The 20,589-nt window shown below is 37.9% G+C and overlaps 1 protein-coding gene across 6 annotated transcripts in view; it reads right to left on the bottom strand.

Moving 5' to 3' along the window:
* Positions 1-20,589, bottom strand: part of IFT122 (intraflagellar transport 122) — a 47,793-nt gene that overhangs the window by 18,651 nt on the left and 8,553 nt on the right. For 3 of the 6 annotated variants that reach the window (XM_043551607.1, XM_043551606.1, XM_027822455.3), the window contains exons 7-18: positions 20,216-20,362; positions 18,811-18,978; positions 17,332-17,407; positions 16,552-16,743; positions 13,785-13,923; positions 12,952-13,154; positions 12,364-12,501; positions 10,141-10,305; positions 9,060-9,257; positions 6,657-6,797; positions 4,537-4,590; positions 1,251-1,412 (exon numbers count right to left, since the gene is read on the bottom strand). In XM_043551607.1, coding sequence (XP_043407542.1) covers positions 1,251-1,412; positions 4,537-4,590; positions 6,657-6,797; positions 9,060-9,257; positions 10,141-10,305; positions 12,364-12,501; positions 12,952-13,154; positions 13,785-13,923; positions 16,552-16,743; positions 17,332-17,407; positions 18,811-18,978; positions 20,216-20,362 — 1,783 coding nt within the window. The remainder of the gene's footprint in view (positions 1-1,250; positions 1,413-4,536; positions 4,591-6,656; positions 6,798-9,059; positions 9,258-10,140; positions 10,306-12,363; positions 12,502-12,951; positions 13,155-13,784; positions 13,924-16,551; positions 16,744-17,331; positions 17,408-18,810; positions 18,979-20,215; positions 20,363-20,589) is intronic. The other 3 variants (XM_007059944.3, XM_007059945.4, XM_037905574.2) reach the window with 2 other exon arrangements.

The raw sequence follows: 20,589 nt of genomic DNA, 5'->3' as shown, positions 1-20,589 counted from the left end.
CTGTTAAGTAAATTTATTTTCTTCTACGTGGAATTATTCTCGATAGGAAGGACAAGACTTTTTACTCTATATTAATTAAGTGGCCATGATTATTGCCAAGAATCAAAAAGATTCATAGGAGCAGTGACGGGAAACTTTTAGTCTATGAAGTAGATTTATGTTTCTGAAGAGCCAAAACTCTGCAGCCAAAAATAGTGGCAGTCAGACTTCCACGAGCAAAGCCCTACACAGTATTTTAGAACAGACTCCACAACCTGTTAGAGAAATTTTTTTTCCATGAGCTTCATATAGTTTATGTGTGTGTCATAGTAAAGTCTTTGTCCTGTGGTGTATAGAATAAGGCTGTGATGAGTGACGAATGAGACTAAACAGTGTACTCATTCACTCATTCTCAGGGATTTTGATAAGAAAATACTATATAAAACTTGAAAGCTTTCTTATCACCACATAAAAATGCCACTTTTTTCAAACTGTGTACAATTTATTTCTGTATGGGAATGCAATTTAAAAAAAAAAAAAAAAATGAAAAAACAGATTTAATCTGGGGAAGCAAATTTTCGGGTAAACAAAGATGAACTAGATTAGTACATTGTGCCCTTTGCAAAACATGTTAGAGAAAAACAACCATAAGAGCTACACATTAACTCAAGATCAAACTGAAAGAAAAAAAAAAGATTTAAAAGAATTTTCTTAAGTAAAGTACAAAGGTGAATTAGTGACAGGTAGATTCACTAATTTCTGCATGTAACAATCAATTATTCTTAAAAGGAGTAAAAACTAAGGATAAAGGGCTCTTTCCAGTAAAATTAACATGAAAGAAGGCAAGAGACATAAAAATTAACTCTAGGCCTTAACTACATAATTTTCTATTTATCATTCCATCCGATCATATGGGAAAAAAAACAAAACAAAAACACACCCATGATAACATCCAGGGGATGTGATAAAATCACCCACTGAAAAGCCTAAACAGCTTCATGGGCAGCATATTGGAGAAAATACAGAACACAGCACTGCTGCATCTGCAGATTCCATTTTAGAAAGGGGTCACAGTGTACAGGGTTTTTATAAAGGAGAGGCCCTTTTTTTACCACTTGTAAACCAAACAAATTTGATCTGTGGCAATAAACATGGACTCCCACACAAATTTTTACACAGTACTTTTCAGAGTAAAACCATACTTTGTAAATGTTTATAGTTGCATTAGCATTATGTTAATATTTCTATATTTAAATACTCAGTTTCATTACCTTTGCATAATCAAACATGCGTAAATCAGTGTACATATCAAGAGCGAGGCTCTCATGTCCACTTTTTCTGTATAGTTTAGCTGCCTCATGGAATTTTCCCTGGTAGGCATAAACATCTGCTAGAAATAATTCATTGTTACTCTCTCCACGCTTCTTCCTCTCCTGGAAAAAATTAGGACAGGAAATATTCTAGATAGCTACAGGCAGGACACAGGTTGGAAATAGCCACTGAAAAGTTAAACTATTAGGCTGACTATTTTAACTATTAATAAGATACAGTAATTAGGTCTCACCTAGATTTCTGGTAGAAATTCTTTACAATTAACAGATTAAATCCCATCATAGTTAAAATTAAGGACAAAATAAAATAGAAGGATAAAACATGATGGAAACTAATTTTTACATATTTCATATGGAAGTTCAAAATACTGCTATTTGATAGAATCCACCATTTTCTCTAGTGGAAATTTACTAAATCAACTCAAAACAAAATCTGGCCAAACTAGCAATATATGCTCAGAAAAGACACAACAATGACCTAACAATGGTACTGTAGGTCACAAACAGCCTCACAAAGTATGAACCTGCCAGTGAATCAGCAATGGCCAGTAATACAGTGTGTCCATCATGCATAAAAGCCCATTACCAGACACAGATACGTTCAATAACTTTGGAAACAGCTGCATATATTGTCCTGCCAATTAAAGTGTCAATTCAGCAAAGCATTTAAGCAGATGTTTAAATCCATACAAATCCATGAAGAAATTTCTAGAGGTCAATAACTGTCTGCTTACATTTAAGAATATATTCAATATTTGATCATCAAATATTACAATTGGGAACACTAAAAAAAGTAGCATTTTCTATTCTTAAAATTAAGGCTCACATTCTGTATTGCTAGTGGATTACCATAGCGAGTACCATAAAAATGCCAATTTTAAAAAAATTAAATACTTCATGCTTTGCATCAGGCCTACCCCAGCACATTTAATTGATACGTGGCATTGGGCATAACATACAAGCTGGCTGAAATCCTATTACCTAAGAAAAGAGAATTTCAACTAAGAACTTCAAAATCAACACACAGTATAATCTAAAAAAACCTCCAACAGTTTGAACAAATGTATCCAATGAAACAGATTCAAGCCGAGAGTTGTTATAATTGATTGCCTCCTATCATGAAACATGTGTCCAGCTACCAGAGAAAAAAAACTGGTTTGTATACTATGGATCATAAGCGTTTGGGGGTTAGGTAGTTAGGTGGGTGGCTGAGTGTACACTACTAGAATATAAACAATATCTACATTGTATGATACCTACTCTAGGTATCTCAACTGCCTTTAAAAACAAAGACCATAGCAACATTACACACAAGTTTCACCATTCAAAAGTTATTTTAACTGAGAAGAACGGTTGGCCAGAACACCTTGGTCATCTTTAACTCTTCAAAGTCTTATTTTATCTTTCATTTCTGCAGAGACAGACAGGGGGATTTAAGTGTATTTAGGTCATTTAAAATAAATGCTCCACTTATAAACCTTTTATCCTTCGGCAAATTGCCTCTCCCTATGCTCATGGAGTCACATGTAAGATACATAGCATTCAGTGGGGGCAATTTTCAGTGCAGTGCACAAGATTTTACTCACACAATTTCCTTAATGCATACTATCTGGATAAATCCCATTACAGTGATGAAACTGTACCTCAGTATATCCAAAAACAGGCTGTAGGGATATACTAGATAGTGAATCAAATTGTGATCCTTTAATTGGAAGTCATAACATAGTCAATGCAATTCCCTGAAACAGCTTTCAGAACATTTTATGGGTCCAAGAAAAGGTATGTAGTTTTCTATTTTGTCCATTTTTCTTTATCCTTTCACCTGGACCCATTTTTTTTTTAAAAGCATGCCAATTCAAATTAAAGCATGCCTACTTTTTAGACATTAACTAATTGTTTTATGTATGTATCCAACATTTTGAAGACAATTAAGCTGCATTCTGTAATATAGGTTTCACATAAACACAAGTTGTGTGGCAAATTTATACCTCTCTGAAAATTTAGGGTGTGAGCATCTAGATTTATAAAATTATAATCCAGACATTCAGCTGGGGATCTGGCCTCCACTGACTTCAATGGAGCTAAGCCAATTTACTTCTGCTGAGGATTTAGCCCTTGGAAATGTATATTAGTCTGCTTTGTGTAACATAGAAGAACATGACTTCCGTAATAAGCTACATTATAGGGGGCAAAATCCTTCACCCTGTTGTATAAATTCAATCCAGCACTGCCAAAGCAGGTAACAACTATGATCCTCTGGTTGTACCTGTGCTGATATTTATTTGACTGGTGCTGAAAGTTTCGTTTATACAATTTGGGTTAAAGGAATAATCAAAGGAGTTTTTACATATTAAGTCTTTCAGAATTCAGATCTTTCAGAATTCTTCAGTGAGCTTGCCCGGTTTAGAGTTTGGCACTTGCATTACCTAATGTCCCCAATCACAGAGGAAGGTGTCACTGGTGTGAGGAATGCTTCATATTAATGCAATTAATGTGCTCAGTTACCCCCTTACAAACCTGCAATGGAGTCCCCATAAACTACAAGCAAGAGTAAGCAGTGATGCAGCAGACCAGAACTATTTCTATGAAGGAACTGTGTCAAGGAAACTAAAAGGTAAGCCTGTGTTTATTTAAAAGGAAAGATTGCTAATCAAATAAATACGAACTGCAATGCTGTAATACTCTGGATAGGATCAGGAACAGTATGTGTAGAAAGGAAAGAGGATGGAGGTGGCCAGAAAGTGTTTCCACTTCTCCCACGGACTTGGAAGTCAGGAATCCTAAATTCTATTTCCAATTGTCACTGACATGTCATGTGACCTTGAGCAAGTCATTTTACCTCTCTATGCCAGTTTTCCTATCTCCAGCGGGTGGTGTAAGGTTTAATTAATTTATGCTTGTAAAGTGCCCTGAACAGTGCTACAGAAGTCTACAGTAGTATAACAGTTATTAATTGGATATAGAAGCTTTCTATGATTTTTCTAAATAAGGTTTCAATGTTCTCATACAGTTTACTTTCCTCTTCATATTTTTTCAACAAGTTTCAGTCATATGATTGGGAATTTGACTTAACACCTTAAAATCAGCATTTTTCACTTTTCATACATCCATCATTCCTTTAATAATCAGGAATACTGATTCTACAGAAAATTTTTCCAAAAGTAGCTTACTTAAGCTTAATGTATGCTTTTACATGTTATATTATATTTAACATTCTTTGTTTTACCTCAATGCTGCTGATCAGTTCTAGATACCGAAGATCTCGTACTCTGGTAAATGCCTGTTAAAGGAAAAAGAAAAGAAAAAAGTAGCCACTTTATTGGCCAGCAAGCTAATTGATTTTGTGTTCTATATAAATCAAGATGTGGAAATAACATCAGGAGAGACAATCAAACAATATATTTATCTTGATGTCTAGCTGGCAGCCAGTATCAAGTGGAGTGCCCCAGGGGTCGGTCCTGGGGCTGGTTTTGTTCAACATCTTTATCAATGATCTGAATGATGGGATTTATTGCACCCTCAGCAAGTTCGCAGATGACACTAAGCTGGGGGGAGAGGTAGATAAGCTAGAGGGTAGGGATAGGGTCCAGAGTGACCTAGACAAATTGGAGGATTGGGCCAAAAGAAATCTAATGAGGTTCAACAAGGAAAGTGCAGAGAGTCTTGCACTTAGGAAGAATCCCATGCACCGCTACAGGCTGGGGACCGACTGGCTAAGCAGCAGTTCTGCAGAAAAGGACCTGAGGATTACAGTGGACAAGAAGCTGGATATGAGTCAGCAGTGTGCCCTCGTTGCCAAGAAGGCCAATGGCATATTGGGCTGTATTAGTGGGAGCATTGTCAGCAGATCGAGGGAAGTGATTATTCCCCTCTATTTAACACTGGTGAGGCCACACCTGGAGTATTGTGTCCAGTTTTGGTCCCCTCACTACAGAACAGATGTGGACAAATTGGAGAGAGTCCAGTGGAGGGCAACAAAAGTGATTCGGGGCTGGAGCACATGACTTATGAGGAGAGGCTCAGGGAACTGGGGTTATTTAGTCTGCAGAAGAGAAGAGTGAGGGAGGGATTTGATAGCAGCCTTCAACTACCTGAAGGGGGGTTCCAAAGAGGATGGAGTTCGGTTACAGCAATTTAGCACTTACTTTTGACCTACAATAAAACCCAGAAATTAAACTCTTCCGACACTGGGATGTTCCAGACCTCTAAACAATTAAACACTTAGGAGGAATATATATTCTGCGGACAAGATCAGATGAGGAAGAACTAGTCTTTAATGTCAGATTTTCTAGAAGCTGCCTTTGTTCAGGTTAATCAGCTCTAATTCTAAGATGACGACAGTACTCACCTTCCAGGGAGGCACTGAAAACGTCTTCATTTAAGAACAACTATTTGCATAAAATCTAGAAAGTTGCACAGGAAAAGTATAGTCCAATGCCTCCATTTATGAGAAAATGAAAAATTAAAATGTTTAGCTTCCTACGAAATCTTGTGTCATTATGTAAAGGACGCCTATGATTATATGCCACTTCCTGTGTATTTTTAAAATAATTTTGTGTTTCATATTATATTCATGGCACTGTATTTCTTTTGCCCCTTTTGTTTGACAGAAGGTGGTACAAAGACTTTACTCCATGGAAAACATACTCCAACATCTGCCATTTTAGAGAGGCCATTCCCAAACACAGGGCTACTCCAGCAGGAAGAAAGAAAATATGTGGCAATGCCACACTATCTGCAAAGAACTGAGTGAGCAACCAACATAAAGAAAGTACAGTCTCCACTTTCAAAGTGGCATGCTTTAAGTAGGAGAGACACAAAAGAATAGGAATATTAGCAGCAGAGTATTACAGGACAAAAACTAGGAGACAACAGATTCATTTCAGCGATGCAATTCTTTGCTGCCACCTAGTGAAAAATACACATAATACAATACTAAATCCTGATTCCTTTTTCTTGTTGCAATACTGTATCCTGAGTTATTATTAAACTCATTTCTAGAGTTGAAATGGAATGTTTTTGAAGTTTTTCTTTATGGGTTTAAATAGCCAAAAATATAAAATCAAGTTTTCTTTAGTGTAGGCATTAGCTATTCTGCATGTTTTTGACAAGAACAAAATGAAGCATCATAGTTTGGCTTTCATGATGTGCATAAGATCTTGAGTTGATACTTTTTCTATTTTTTTAAATATGAAGTATGTTATATCACCAGGAGCTATGGTTCATGTATCTAATAAAAAGGTTAAATATGAAGAGATTGGAGTGAAAAGTGATGCACATACAATACAATCATGTGTTAATAGGAAATTTCAAAATTCCTGTTTCACAAAGAAATAAATGCTTTACCTTTTTAGCAGTTTCAAACTCCAGACCTTCTAAGGCCTCCATAGCCAGCTCTTTCCAGTCAGTGTCAGTTACTCCTAAACAAGCAATCTGATAGGCTTCTTTGAACATTTTCCGTTCCAGGTATTGATACATAGGAGCAGACTGAGGATTTCCATTGAGAAACATTTATCAAAAACAAAATATTGAAATATATTAATGAATGTATTTAGTGGATAAATCTGCTCATTTTCCAACCCTAACAGTTACAAACCCACTATGTAACCAATCTATTTTTCTGTATTATAAACAAAAGAATGTACAAGGTATAATGATACTTTTGACAATAATACAGTGATTTATTCTGTGAATTCACAAAAATAAAAGGAGTACTTGTGGCATGAGTACTTTTGTTGCAAGGATAGGTTCCTGGGTTAGTGGTTCTGCTGTGTGGTTGCTGGTGAGTATTTGCTTCAGGTTGGGGGGCTGTCTGTAAGCAAGGACTGGCCTGTCTCCCAAGATCTGTGAGAGTGATGGGTCGTCCTTCAGGATAGGTTGTAGATCCTTGATGATACGTTGGAGAGGTTTTAGTTGGGGGCTGAAGGTGATGGCTAGTGGTGTTCTGTTATTTTCTTTGTTGGGCCTCCACTACAGAACCACTAACCCAGGAACCCATCCTTGCAACAAAGCCCGTTGCCAACTGTGTCCACATATTTATTCAGGGGACACCATCATAGGGCCTAATCACATCAGCCACACTATCAGAGGCTCGTTCACCTGCACATCTACCAATGTGATATATGCCATCATGTGCCAGCAATGCCCCTCTGCCATGTACATTGGTCAAACTGGACAGTCTCTACGTAAAAGAATAAATGGACACAAATCAGACGTCAAGAACTATAACATTCAAAAACCAGTCGGAGAGCACTTCAATCTCTTTGGTCATTTGATTACAGACCTAAAAGTGGCAATTCAACAAAAAAACTTCAAAAACAAACAGACTCCAACGAGAGACTGCTGAATTGGAATTAATTTGCAAACTGGATACAATTAATAAAGACTGGGAGTGGATGTGTCATTACACAAAGTAAAACTATTTCCCCATGTTTATTCCCCCCGCCCCACACTGTTCCTCAGACATTCTTGTCAACTCCTGGAAATAGCCCACCTTGATTATCACTACAAAAGGTCGTTGTCGTCCGTCCCCCCCCCCGCTAATAGCTCACCTTACCTGATCACTCTCTTTACAGTGTGTATGGTAACACCCATTGTTTCATGTTCTCTATGTATATAAATCTCCCCACTGTATTTTCCACTGAATGCATCCGATGAAGTGAGCTGTAGCTCATGAAAGCTTATGCTCAAATAAATTGGTTAGTCTCTAAGGTGCCACATGTACTCCTTTTATTTTTGCGGATACAAACTAACACAGCTGCTACTCTGAAATCTGTGAATTCAGTCATCCCTCTCCAACGTAAGTACAATACAGAATAGGATAACTGAATTCCAAACCCTTTTGTCCTGAGGGAACTGTTTGCTAGGGTCTGAGATCCTACCAATTCAGTACAAGTTTCAATGTAGTGCATTCCTCACTCATCCACAACTCCAAAAGAAGCCGATGAGTTTTGGGCACATAAGAAATGCAGGACCACATCCAGTGCCTGCACTGATTCTCCCATTTTTTGGTTTTGGTGTTCATTTTTAAGCCATTGTTAAGTAGATGAAAACATGTAAACAAGATGAAAACAAGACTGCATTTCTTGTGTCCAAGGGCAAATCCGTTTTTATATGCTTAATACCCCACTAGCTATATTAACACTTCCATTGTTCATGGTCCTTCCCATAAAGCAGGAAGAATCACTCTGCCGATTGACACAGAATCTACAAATATATTACAAACTGGATACACCTACAGCTTAGAACATTTCATACCACTTAAATATTGCCTAAACATATCCAAAAGGAGCAACAGCAGGTAATTAATGAGAGGGTACATGGCATGGGTAGAACATGGACATTTGAAAAATAACATGAAAAAATGTGTGTGTGTGGGGGGGAAAGATGTGCAGAAACTGTAGGCAAAATAAGTTTGTACAGAACCACATTGTCATTGTGGTTCAGTGCTTTTAAATTTAATGGATTTGTAAACAAAATGGGGGGACGACTATGATAATACGAGAGTGAACTTCAGCAAAAGAGAAGGAAAAACTCAAGACACTTAAAATTAATGAGTCCAACTGTTCTAAACTTTACACAGCTCACACAAAAGGAACTAGACAGTGTTGACAGCTCTGAATACACTAGGAGCTTAGATTACATTGATTCTGGTAATATGAAACGGACAAGTTTCAGAAACATTCTTTCATTTTTTTAAACCATGTTGTTGAGAAAACACAAAAATGGGTTAATTAGATTAAAATTTACCTGAGGAACTTCAACAGCCGACATAGAAAAAACATGAAGACAGAAAATCTTGGAGCCATTGTATCCCACAACAAAGCCTTGAAGTTTTTGCTGATGGACAGGAAAGTTACTAGCTTTGATGTTGAGGTAACCCCCTCCGGAAAAGCAAAGCATATCCTCACACTGTGTATTCCAAGCCACGCTATTAGCATTGGGTTCCTAATGAGCATATTATATGGTTGATTAAATTACTGTGCGACAAAATTAGATCTTTTCCCCTAAGCAATATATGGCCTTCAGCTACGACAATTGATTATGTTATAACCTGTATAAATGTGTTTTTTTTTACACTAGTTCTTTATGTTTAGGAATAAACTGGTACTTAAAAGTTACAAATATTGCCGCATTTTTACAGCACTTGCTTTATGCTTATTAAATTGCAATAATTTTGTCTAATATAAGTGCAGTTTCTTATATATCTTGCTCATCACTTTTACTCATACATTAAATTAAAATCCTTCCACAAATGGACACTGGTTCCTAGCTATCAGAATCATTTAATCTTTATTTCTGCTTTCTGTCATAAAAAGAAGCTCATAGGTCCTATCTTAATAATACTTCATGCTTTCTATCCAAGGATCTACCTGAAAATACTTTACTAACATTAATGGATTAGGCCTCATAGAGGGACTAAGTATTATTATCCCCTTTTATATTGGGCAAAACTGAGGCAGAAAGTGATCTAGGGTCTAATCCTGCTCCCACTGAAATCAACAGCAAGATCCCTGCTGACTTCAATAATCCAAAGGGAACATTACATGGCCCCAAGTGACTTTCTAAAGATCACAGAGCAAGTGCATGGACGAGGTGAGTAAAGAACACAAATCTCCTGGCTCCCACTCCCTTCCCTACCCTACTCATTAGACAACACTCTCTGAAAGGGGCACAATGTATTAATATCTACAACATTCCACAGTTGATCTATTTAGATTTGTATAAATTATTAAGGACGTTATCTACATGTAAGAAACAAAAATCATATTCTGAGTCCCTAGCAAGTTTCTCTCTTTTTTACAAACATTTAAAGGTTTTGATTTGTTACCTGGAACAGCAGCTCTTTGGTGTGAATATCATATACTAGACAGGTGTCATTTTCATCTACCACTGCCAACTTGTTTCGGGATGCACTCATATCCAGACAGCGCACAGCTGTGGATTGCTTCAACAGGACAATTGCAAAAAGATTGTCCACAAATATCTTCAGAATCTGGACATATTTGAAGTCAAAGTTAGTCAGTCAAAGTTGCAGTTACCAAAATTAGAAATAGAATAGTGCATATTAACTTTGCTGTTGAAAACAGAACTGTGATTACATATTATGAAGAAGAAATATTAAAATATTAAATATATGTAAGAACTAAAGCAGTTTGAAAATGCTTTCAAAGGTTTATACCCTTGCTTCTTTACAGTGTGCTAGATTGCAAACTAACGTAAACAAAATATGTGAGACAACCTAGATTCTGTGTCATTCTACCTGTAAAACAGTTACATTAATGCACTTATACTATGGTGATGAGCATAAATATAAATAGAACAAAGACTACATACGGTAACAACCTAAATATTTAAATACTTGCCATGCTGCACCCTCTTTGTAATCTCTATGATGTATGTAACTCCAGAACTACAAAGAAACAGCCTCCACTGTCACTTGTGTTGTATGACAGACTACGGTTTCCCCATTAACTAACTCAGATATGGTATTCCATTTTTTATAACTAATTTATTAACATTAGAACACATACAGTACTATATAAACATTTGTTAATAATGATAATTAAGGCTAAGATTTTGTCACAGATATTTTTAGTAAAAGTCATGGACAGGTCATGGGCAATAAAGAAAAATTCACAGAAGCTCGAGACCTGTCCGAAACTTTTACTAAAAATATTCATGACAAAATGGGGAGCTCAGCCACAGGGTCTCCACACTGTCTGCAGAGGCTGGGCAGCTCCAGGGTCCCCCCACTGCCCGCAATTACTAGGGTTCCCCCTCGAGCTCCGGGGTCCCCTTGCTGCCCGCAGTGTTCAGGAGCTGTGGGGGGCCCCCACTGCCCTTGGTGGCCGGGATCTGCGGGGTATCCCCATTGGCTGGCAGGAGTACCCCGAAGCTCCCGGCAACTGTGGGCAGCGGGGGGACCCTGCAGCTCCCGGCTGCTGGGGCTGAATTCATGAAGGTTACAGAAGTCACAGATTCCGTGACTTCCGCAACCTCCATGAAAAAAAAAAAAGGAGAGCCTCAATGATAATATAATAATGTATTTTAGGCAATTAAACTACTGAACAGCCTACAATCGATGTTACAATTTTTACTGTATTGATTTCTGCCAGATTCTCTATCCTTCCCTAAATCTGGTATTCAGAAGGTGGGATGTAAAGTTTTGGTAACATAAGGGTTTGGATAGCATCAAACTTTATGTGTGCTCTGTAAGCAAACTAAAGCTAAATATGCTACTTATATTGCTCCATTTCTTTTAAATATAATATGAAGACTGATGGAAGTTCATTGACTTTGAAAAGCGTGACAGGGGATCCCATTAAACAGGTAAATCGTGGGACACCAATATTTACCACTCATTCTTCTGCTGGTCCTGAGGTCCAACAGCAGCTACTAACTACTCTTCAGGAAACCTCTTAAGCCACAGTGCCATCTGACAGGCAATTTTACTATCTCATGGTCACATGGTTATCCCATTGATTTTCTACTGTATTAAGTGGAAACCCATCAAATGGATACTCTGCAAGGAAGTATTAAATGTATGCTTAATTTACAAAGAAACTAAGCACCTTTATATACAAATATCTTTTGTATTATTCTCTGCATTCGATATGGTTTCAGTGTAGAATTATGCACGAACTTGTCTGATTGACAGTGATCATCATAAAATTGCTATATGACAAATGCCAAAGGTCCATTTCTTATTGGGGGAGTCAGCTGTAGTGGGGTTGTCAGCGAAGTCTAGAGAGCCCTTTTCTGTATACACACTTCTCTTGAGGTTCACCTATGAAGCACGGGCAATGGGGAGCAATGTTTTTGTCTTCCAGGGTAACCTACAAGTGAGCAGCTAAAAAGAAAGAACGTGAGCCCACAGGCAAGAGATACAAATAAATGAGTTTTTTGATTCAGGATTAGGCTCAGCCTGAGCCCTTGGAATTCAGGTTATAAAAGTCTTTGTTGCTTCTGTGGTCAGCCCTATGTATTTCTGTTCTCCTCAAAACAGTAAAACACATTTTGCTCTGTACTTAAAAAGAGAGAAGTCAGTCACCTGGCCATTCTTCAGACCTACTAAGAGGCCTTCTCTTCCTGAAGGGCCTCCAATTACTTTAATGTAACGAATGAGAGACTCCATCAGCCACTCACGCTCTTTAACACCATTAAAAGAGAGGCACTGTAGTCTTTTCTCCTAAAAAGATAAACAATTCTGTGATATACAATAAACTACATACTGGTAAATAGAAAATCATGCCACTTTAGTGGAATGTGTTCATATCTATCCAGATATGCCCGTCTACATATGTACATACAAAACAAAAGACTGCGAAATATATGTAACATCAATCTAGCAGACAAAATATATTTTTAAAGATTTCTGATGGCATCAAGCAGAATATCAAAAAACCCTTTTCTAGCACCTTTCATCCCAGAGATCATTTTACTAAAACACAGCCATCAGTGAAATGAAACACAGCAGCTGTTTAACTGGTTTGAGATTACATTACAGTACACATTCAATTGCCTAACTGCATAATCCATTACAGTTTTTTCAGTATGCTAACCCTATTCTGCCATCCCCTTCAAACATGTGTACCCTTCTCTTACTTATCAAGACTATGTTTAACTTTCAAGTATGTACCTGGCATAAGATAATGTGATCTGAACATACAACCAGCAAGTTGCATTCAAATTTCTTTGCAATCTTTTCCTTCACACGGTAATGCATGTCTGAGGAGTCATCTGAATATAATTCATAAATCAGGATTTTGTCTGGCAGCTGGATTGCTAATCTGTTTTTGTAGATTGCAATTTTCTTTACAAGCTCTCTGCATTTTATTCTAACTGAAACGAAAGAACATAAGAAAACATAGTAAGTTGCAGGGTGAATGAAACTGAAATCATTTAGTACCATGTTAAACCACGATTACAATTTAATCCTTACAAAACATTTCTACACTGAACAGTCAACCCTACTAAAATAGAGTCTGTGGCTCCATGTCAGGTATAAGCTACCCATACATGCCACTGGTTAGCAGTAGGTCACAAGTTACTACCATTCCTTACTTGTGAATGATGTACTATGATATATGTTCCATTGTCCCTTCCCTGTTAGGAAACTGGGTGAGAATATTTTTAAAAATTGTGCTTAGAAAATATTAGCACAAGTCTTTGATGCTGTTAATAAGAACCACCGAGAGAGAGACTGACTATTTTAATAGCTCTTCCCTCTCCTAATGACCTTTCAAATCCCCACTTCTTCCATTAAGTCCTTCTGTGCTGATCCTCCAGAAATATTTGCTCCATTTCATGTTTGCATTTTCACCCCATGAGCTGTATGCCTCAACCTTGCCATCAGCGTTTATCAAAGACAGGAAGTTCCACGAGACAGGGACCATACGTTTGAACATGCTAACAGCTATTAATAAAAATAATGAAAATGAAGCCAAGACTTCCATATAAGTGCAATACTACCTTTTTGCTCAGTAATTAGGTGCTGGACAATAACATCAGTCATGCTGTCCCTGTAAGCATAACGATCTTTATAGAGTCCATGGACTGTACTGAAAATCAGCTGATAAAAGGAAATTGTTCCATCCTGGCACCCTATCGCCTGAACATAAGGAGAAAGATTTCAAAAACTCATACAAGAAGAATGATCTCAAAAACTACACGTGTCAACCAATGATAACTTATAAGCAACTACAAAAATCATGCATAAAAATTAGGGCTGTTCATCAATCACAGTTAACTCAAAATTAATCGCGATTAATCGCGGTTTTAATCACACTGTTAAATAACAGAATACTAATTGAAATGTATTAAATATTTTTGATGTTTTTCTACATTTTCAAATATATTGATTTCAATTACAACACAGAATACAAGGTATACAGTGGTCACTTTATATTATTTTTAATTACAAATATTGGCACTGTAAAAACAAAATAAAAGTATTTTTCAATTCACCTCATATAAGTACTGTAGTGCAATCTCTATCGTGAAAGTGCAACTTACAAATGTGGATTTTTTTTGTTACATAACTGCACTCAAAAACAAAACAACATAAATCTTTAGAGCGTACAAGTCCACTCAGTCCTATTTCTTGCTAAGCCAATTGCTAAGACAAACAAGTTTGTTTACATTTACAGGAGATAATGCTGCCTGCTTCTTATTTACAATGTCACCTGAAAGTGCAAACAGGCATTCACATGGCACTTTTGTAGCTGGCATTGCAAGGTATTTATGTGACAGATATGCTAAACATTCATATGCCCCTTCATGCTTCAGCCACCACTCCAGAGGACATGCTTCAATGCTGATAACACTTGTTAAAAAAAATAACGTGTTAATTAAATTTGTGACTGAACTCCTTGGGGGAGAATTGTATGTCTCCTGCTCTGTTTTACCTGCATTCTGCCATATATTCATGTCATAGCAGCCTCAGATGATGATCTAGCACATGTTCATTTTAAGAACACTTTCACTGCATATTTGACAAAACGCGAAGAAGGTACCAATGTGAGATTTCTATAGATAGCTACAGCACTCAACCCAAGGTTTAAGAACCTGAAGTGCCTTCCAAAATCTGAGAGGGATGAGGTGTGGAGCATGCTTTCAGAAGTCTTAAAAGAGCAACACTGATGCGGAAACTACAGAACCCGAACCACCAAAAAAGAAAATCAACCTGCTGGTGGCATCTGACTCAGATGATGAAAATGAACATGTACAGGTCCACACTGCTTTGGATCATTATCGAGCAGAACCCATCATCAGCATGGATGCATGTCCTCTGGAATGCTGGTTGAAGCATGAAGGGACATACGAATCTTTACCGCATCTGGCATGTAAATATCTTGTGACACCAGCTACAACAGTGCCATGCGAATGCCTGTTCTCACTTTCAGGTGACACTGAAACAAGAAGCAAGCAGCATTATCTCCTGCAAATGTAAACAAACTAGTCTGTCTGAGCGACTGGCTGAACAAGAAGCAGGACTGAGTGGACTTGTAGGCGCTAAAGTTTTACATTGCTTTATTTTTGAATGCAGAGGTTTTCTGTACATAATTCTACGTTTGTAAGTTCAACTTCCATGTTAAAGAGACTGAACTACAGTACTTGTAATGGGGGAACAGAAAAATACCATTGCTTTTGTGTTTTACAGTGCCAATATATTTATTTTTGATTACAAATAAAGTGAGCACTGTACACTTTGTATTCTGTGTTGTAATTGAAATCAATATATTTGAAAATGCAGAAAACATCCAAAAATATTTAAATAAATGGTACTCTGATTAACAATCCGATTAATTTTATGATGAATCACAATTAATTTTTTTAATCGCTTGACAGCCCTAATAAAAATGCATGACATTTAAATGAACGCTAAATCCCTTATGTTACATTCACCAAAACAGCATACTGACTTTAGCCCTGATCCTGCTCACACTGTATTCAGTGGCAAAACTTCCATCGACTTTAATGATCCAGGATGAAATCCTATATGATCACGGATAAGGTTAAGTTTTTGTCATGGATATTTTTACGAAAAGTCACGGACAATGGGCAATAATGCCTCCGCAGGGGGCAGGGGACACTGCAGCTCCCAGCCGGCACTGGCTGGAGTACGGAGGTCTTTGAAAGTCATAGATTCCGTTACTTCAGTGATCTCCATGACTAAATCACAGCCTTAAATCATGGGACACTTTTTTTTTTTTTTTTTTTTTTTTTAAATCACCACTCTCAGCCTACTGATTTCAAAAGGAGTTCTGCCACTGACAGATTAGAGTATATATTGCCCCAAAAGGTTCTCCACACATTCTCCACAAGGCTCATTAGTAGAAATTCTGAACGAGGGACAGCCTACTTGCACATCTACTTCCAGTTATCCTATTGCACAGCCTCTACAGTCACCCTATTTCATATATATCATGAAAATTATTTTTAAATAAATCAGCTACCATTTTAAAAATAAAATGTAGTAAATGCCTTATGTAGGCCACTAAGCTTTATCCCCATTTATCACCTTCTTGTAGCCCAGGATACATTTCTCCATGACTATTTTTAACTTCAATGGGAGTTGAATGTGCGTACTCAGCAACATCTAAAAATTAGGCCACTTGTATTTATCTGCCTCAGTAAGGATTTGAGTGCCTAAATTTAGGTACTCAAGTTTGAAAACTGTGGTCCTACCATATGTATCTAAGGTCTAAGAGAAAAGCGATAAAATGTCCCCTCTTACCACATAATTGGAGTCTGGTTTAACTTTACATGTCCACACCCAGCTGCTCTGATCCCCTATGGTACCGAGACGCACTCCATCCTTCGTGTAGAGAGATACTTGCTTATCTGAGCCTCCCATTAATATATATTCTCCTTTGGAAAAATAGCTAATACAGCAGGGGTCAAAATTCAGCACCCTGTCCTTCCCAATCTACAAGACACAATACAGAGATCAAAGAAAATGGTCATTTCATGTTTTCTGAGTCATGAAAAGTAGTTGGAAACTAGCAAGAGGATCTCCCCAGTGTACAGGGATCCTCAGGTGCCAAAGTTCTATCATACAGGCTCCTATGATACCACCATCCCTTCAGCTAGTGGCAAAGGCTTTCCTATATCCAGCAACAGCTGACAGTTGTAATAGCCCTCAGAAGCTGCTCTAAATTGCATCTGAGAACCAGCCTAGCCCAACACAGGTCTGCTCAGAATCAGGGTGATTTATAAAACATTAATGAGTCTCCTTCTCCTGAACTGTACCAAGGACTCCAAAGCTGCAGCTCAGGATCTGGGCCAGTAAACTGTCACAAATGTCTGCAAAACTAGAAGAAGTGACAGGAAGTGTCTCTGTTGGGTTGGGAGACACTGGAGCTGGAAAAGAGGATGGTCAAAAGCTTAGAGTAATTACCCTCATAAAACAACAGTATACAAGACACAATGTATATACAGAATATGATCAAAAATATTCAGCTCCTCCTGAGGGTAAATACGAATGCACTTTCCAAAGCATTAAGCTTCAACTTACCTGTTTGCCACTGAGCTGAAAAAAGGAAAGCCTTTGACCCCAGTCTGCTACAGCTAAGATGTCATTGTGTTCATCTCTAATATGTAGAAGAAACAGACAATTAAGACATGCAGTGCGCTGCAGTGATTTCTGTATAACACTCATAAAAGCTACAGACAAAAAATAAGTAGGATGTCAGACTACATTTAGCAAATAATGATTTTTTTAAAAAAGGCACAAAAATTGAGAGAAAAGCAAACATATCCACCCTAACTAGAATATTACTGAACTTTTTTTGTAGCCAGACAACAGACAGCTTTTAAAGGGGTGGGGGGGGGAACAGAACAGAGTCCACCATTTCCTCCCAACACATTACTATGCCATGGACTGTTTGCCTCCAAACACTTAATACATCATTTCATGTACTTCCACTGCAATTACGATCAGCCAAGGCTGATTAGCTAAGAGTCCCTGGACTTAAATATCTGTGGCCATATTCTGATCTCAGCTACAGTGGTGTAAATCCAAAGTCAATGGGCCTGAGTGGAGATGCACCTGATTTACATGAATATAATCAAGAACAAAATTTTGTCCTTGGAAGCTGGTAGCAGAGCATTCTCTGAGAAGGGCCTCAACTCTGGAATTTGGTAGTGTACTTTAATGGATAGAGCCCTGGACTCAAACTCAGGAAACCTGGGTTCTATTCCCATCTCTGCAACAGGCCTGCTGGGTGACCTTGAGCAAGTCACTTCTCAAAGGACTTTAGAAAGGAGTATCACCCCCATTTTACAGATGGGGAAACTAAGACACAGAGATCTACTGATGAACAGTACTATATAAAACAGCTAGGTATTATTATTACTGCTGGTCTGAGAGTTTGTTCACCTTAGGACACCACACAAAGACCATCACTCCTCCCATTCCTTTGCCTGAGGGAGAGCAAAGATGATATTTAAGATTGGTAGGGAGCAGGGATGGGCTGTAAGTAAATTTTTATTATGGTTTAAAAATTGTGGGACTAAATTCACTGCTGGCACACAAAAAAAAGATGCAACTCCATCTAGTCAACAGAAACCCACCCACACACACACCAGCACTGAATTTGGCCTTATGGATTTTGGGGTTCTTTGAGTTTTGATTATTTGTTTTGATTTGTTAATTACATACACTATGAGTGTTTATAATCTATAAAATGCGTTGAACTATCTGAAGATACTGCTGCACAAGCCTGACACTAAGAATAAAAAAGAAATCAGTCTCATAAAAGATCCTGCTCAGTATTACTACTGTTGCAATTGGCAGTCTCATCAGAATCTCTGGGCTCTACAGACTGAGATATCTTCTCATTCCTAGAGGTGTTTCCTTCAGATAAGAGCTGAAGTTCATTGGTAGAAGACAAAGAGGAGAAATAAATAATTACATATATAAATTGGGACATAAATGTAGATGTCTACATTGTCTATAGAACAGAAAATTTTATTCCCTTGAAGTTTCACTCACGAGCTGGCGTCCCTAGGGCTCTCCTCTTCCTCATGTTCTTCTTCCTCTGTCTCACTACCCTGACTACTGCACGTGCTGGACTTCAAAACTGGTATTTCCTCTAAGTAGTTGTGGACTGACTCCTCCTCTTCCTCACTTGCTCTATGATTCCAGAAATTCTCCCACCTACTGTAATATTAATTGTTCATTCACATTCCCTATAACTATAGTGAAACTATCATTTGAAAATCTATTATTCTAAGATAAACTTCACTGCATAAAAATACACAAATGAAAAACCACGCCATCTTTCCTGGTATCCAAGCTGATTTTGCACCCAGTTTTTCCACTTATCAAAAAAGACAATAAAGTACAATTGCTATATGTAGCCACCAAAGAGATGCACCCACCATTAATGTGTTCCAGCATCTCAACTAGTGTGATCAAAACAGTGCAACTCTATAATTAAAAAAAAAAAACAGGCAGCCTGGTAGGAGGCAGCTGATGTCTGGAAATAGGTGTACCTTGTCCCACAGGAATCTCAGTTTATCCCAGATACAAATCTCAGGGAGATGGGGCACTTGATCTTAAAACTCAAGTTGCCAACTATCCATCTCTTAGTCAAAATGCACTCCATTTTGAACGGCAGATAGCAGTGAGAAAACCAAAGGGGAAAAAAAGAGAAAAATCTGCACCAATGAAGTTTGTGAAACCCCTTTTGGGTCAGTCAAGAGATGGGGCAAAGCCTTCTTCAAGCAGAAGTAACATACATGGATTTTGATGTGTCATTGAGGGACTCCTATAATAAAGGCAAAGTGAAGGAAGAGTAGGATTGGGAGAAAAAATGGACCTAATCCTCATCTCATTTACACCAGTCTAAATTCAGAGTGACTCCATTTTCTTCTATGGAGTAATTCCAGATTTTTACAGATGTGAAAAGCTAGTCACCAGTGACGAGCCTCAGGACTCTGAGGGCTTGTCTACACTACCAGCCAGATCTACGGCCAGCGATCGATCCAGCGGGGGTCGATTTATCTTGTCCACCTCAACGAGAAGCGCAAGGGGAATCAACAGGAGAGCTTTCAGAGTAGCAGCCGTGTTAGTCTGTATTCGCAAAAAGAAAAGGAGTATTTGTGGCACCTTAGAGACTAACAAATTAATTTGAGCATAAGCTTTCGTGAGCATCTCCCGTTGACACACCGCGGTAATTAGATCCAAGTATGTTGACTTCAGCTACGTTATTCACGTAGCTGAAGTTACATAACTTAGATTGATCCCACCCCATAGTGTAGACCAGCCCTAAGTAAAATGCAGAAGAAACCCACTTAAGGAAGAAGCATAATGGCCTGGCCATGCTGTGATGTCAGGAATCAATAAAACAAAGATTATCTGTTCAGCACAAAAGGGATGGACTTAAGAGGTTTACCTTGATGGATTCCAGCAAATTGACCATACTGGAGATAAAGAGCCGCCTGGACGTTCTATTTTGACTTTCTCTTCACCATTTTTATTCCTTATGCTGACAACGCCATTGAACATCCCCAAAGCAAGGTATTGGCCATCATTTGTCCAGCTGATAACAAAAAGAAAAAGCAGCATGTCATAGAGGAAACTACTAAAAGTACAGTGTACTGAACCAGCAGATGATAGTTTAGAATGTGTCTCTACGTAAGGAGAAAGAGTACTTGAATTTAGCCATTTACCCTGCGGCACTGTATAGTCACATTCATATTTATAGCAGGAACATGCAACCTAGCGAGAAACTCTTTGTTACACCTAGGTGAAAAATAAGTGCAAGAA

This window comes from Chelonia mydas, chromosome 7 (genome assembly GCF_015237465.2).
Source record: "Chelonia mydas isolate rCheMyd1 chromosome 7, rCheMyd1.pri.v2, whole genome shotgun sequence".
Taxonomy (NCBI): Eukaryota; Metazoa; Chordata; order Testudines; family Cheloniidae; genus Chelonia; species Chelonia mydas.
Note: the sequence above shows the minus strand (reverse complement) of the source record. Positions and strands in the feature narration are given on the sequence as shown.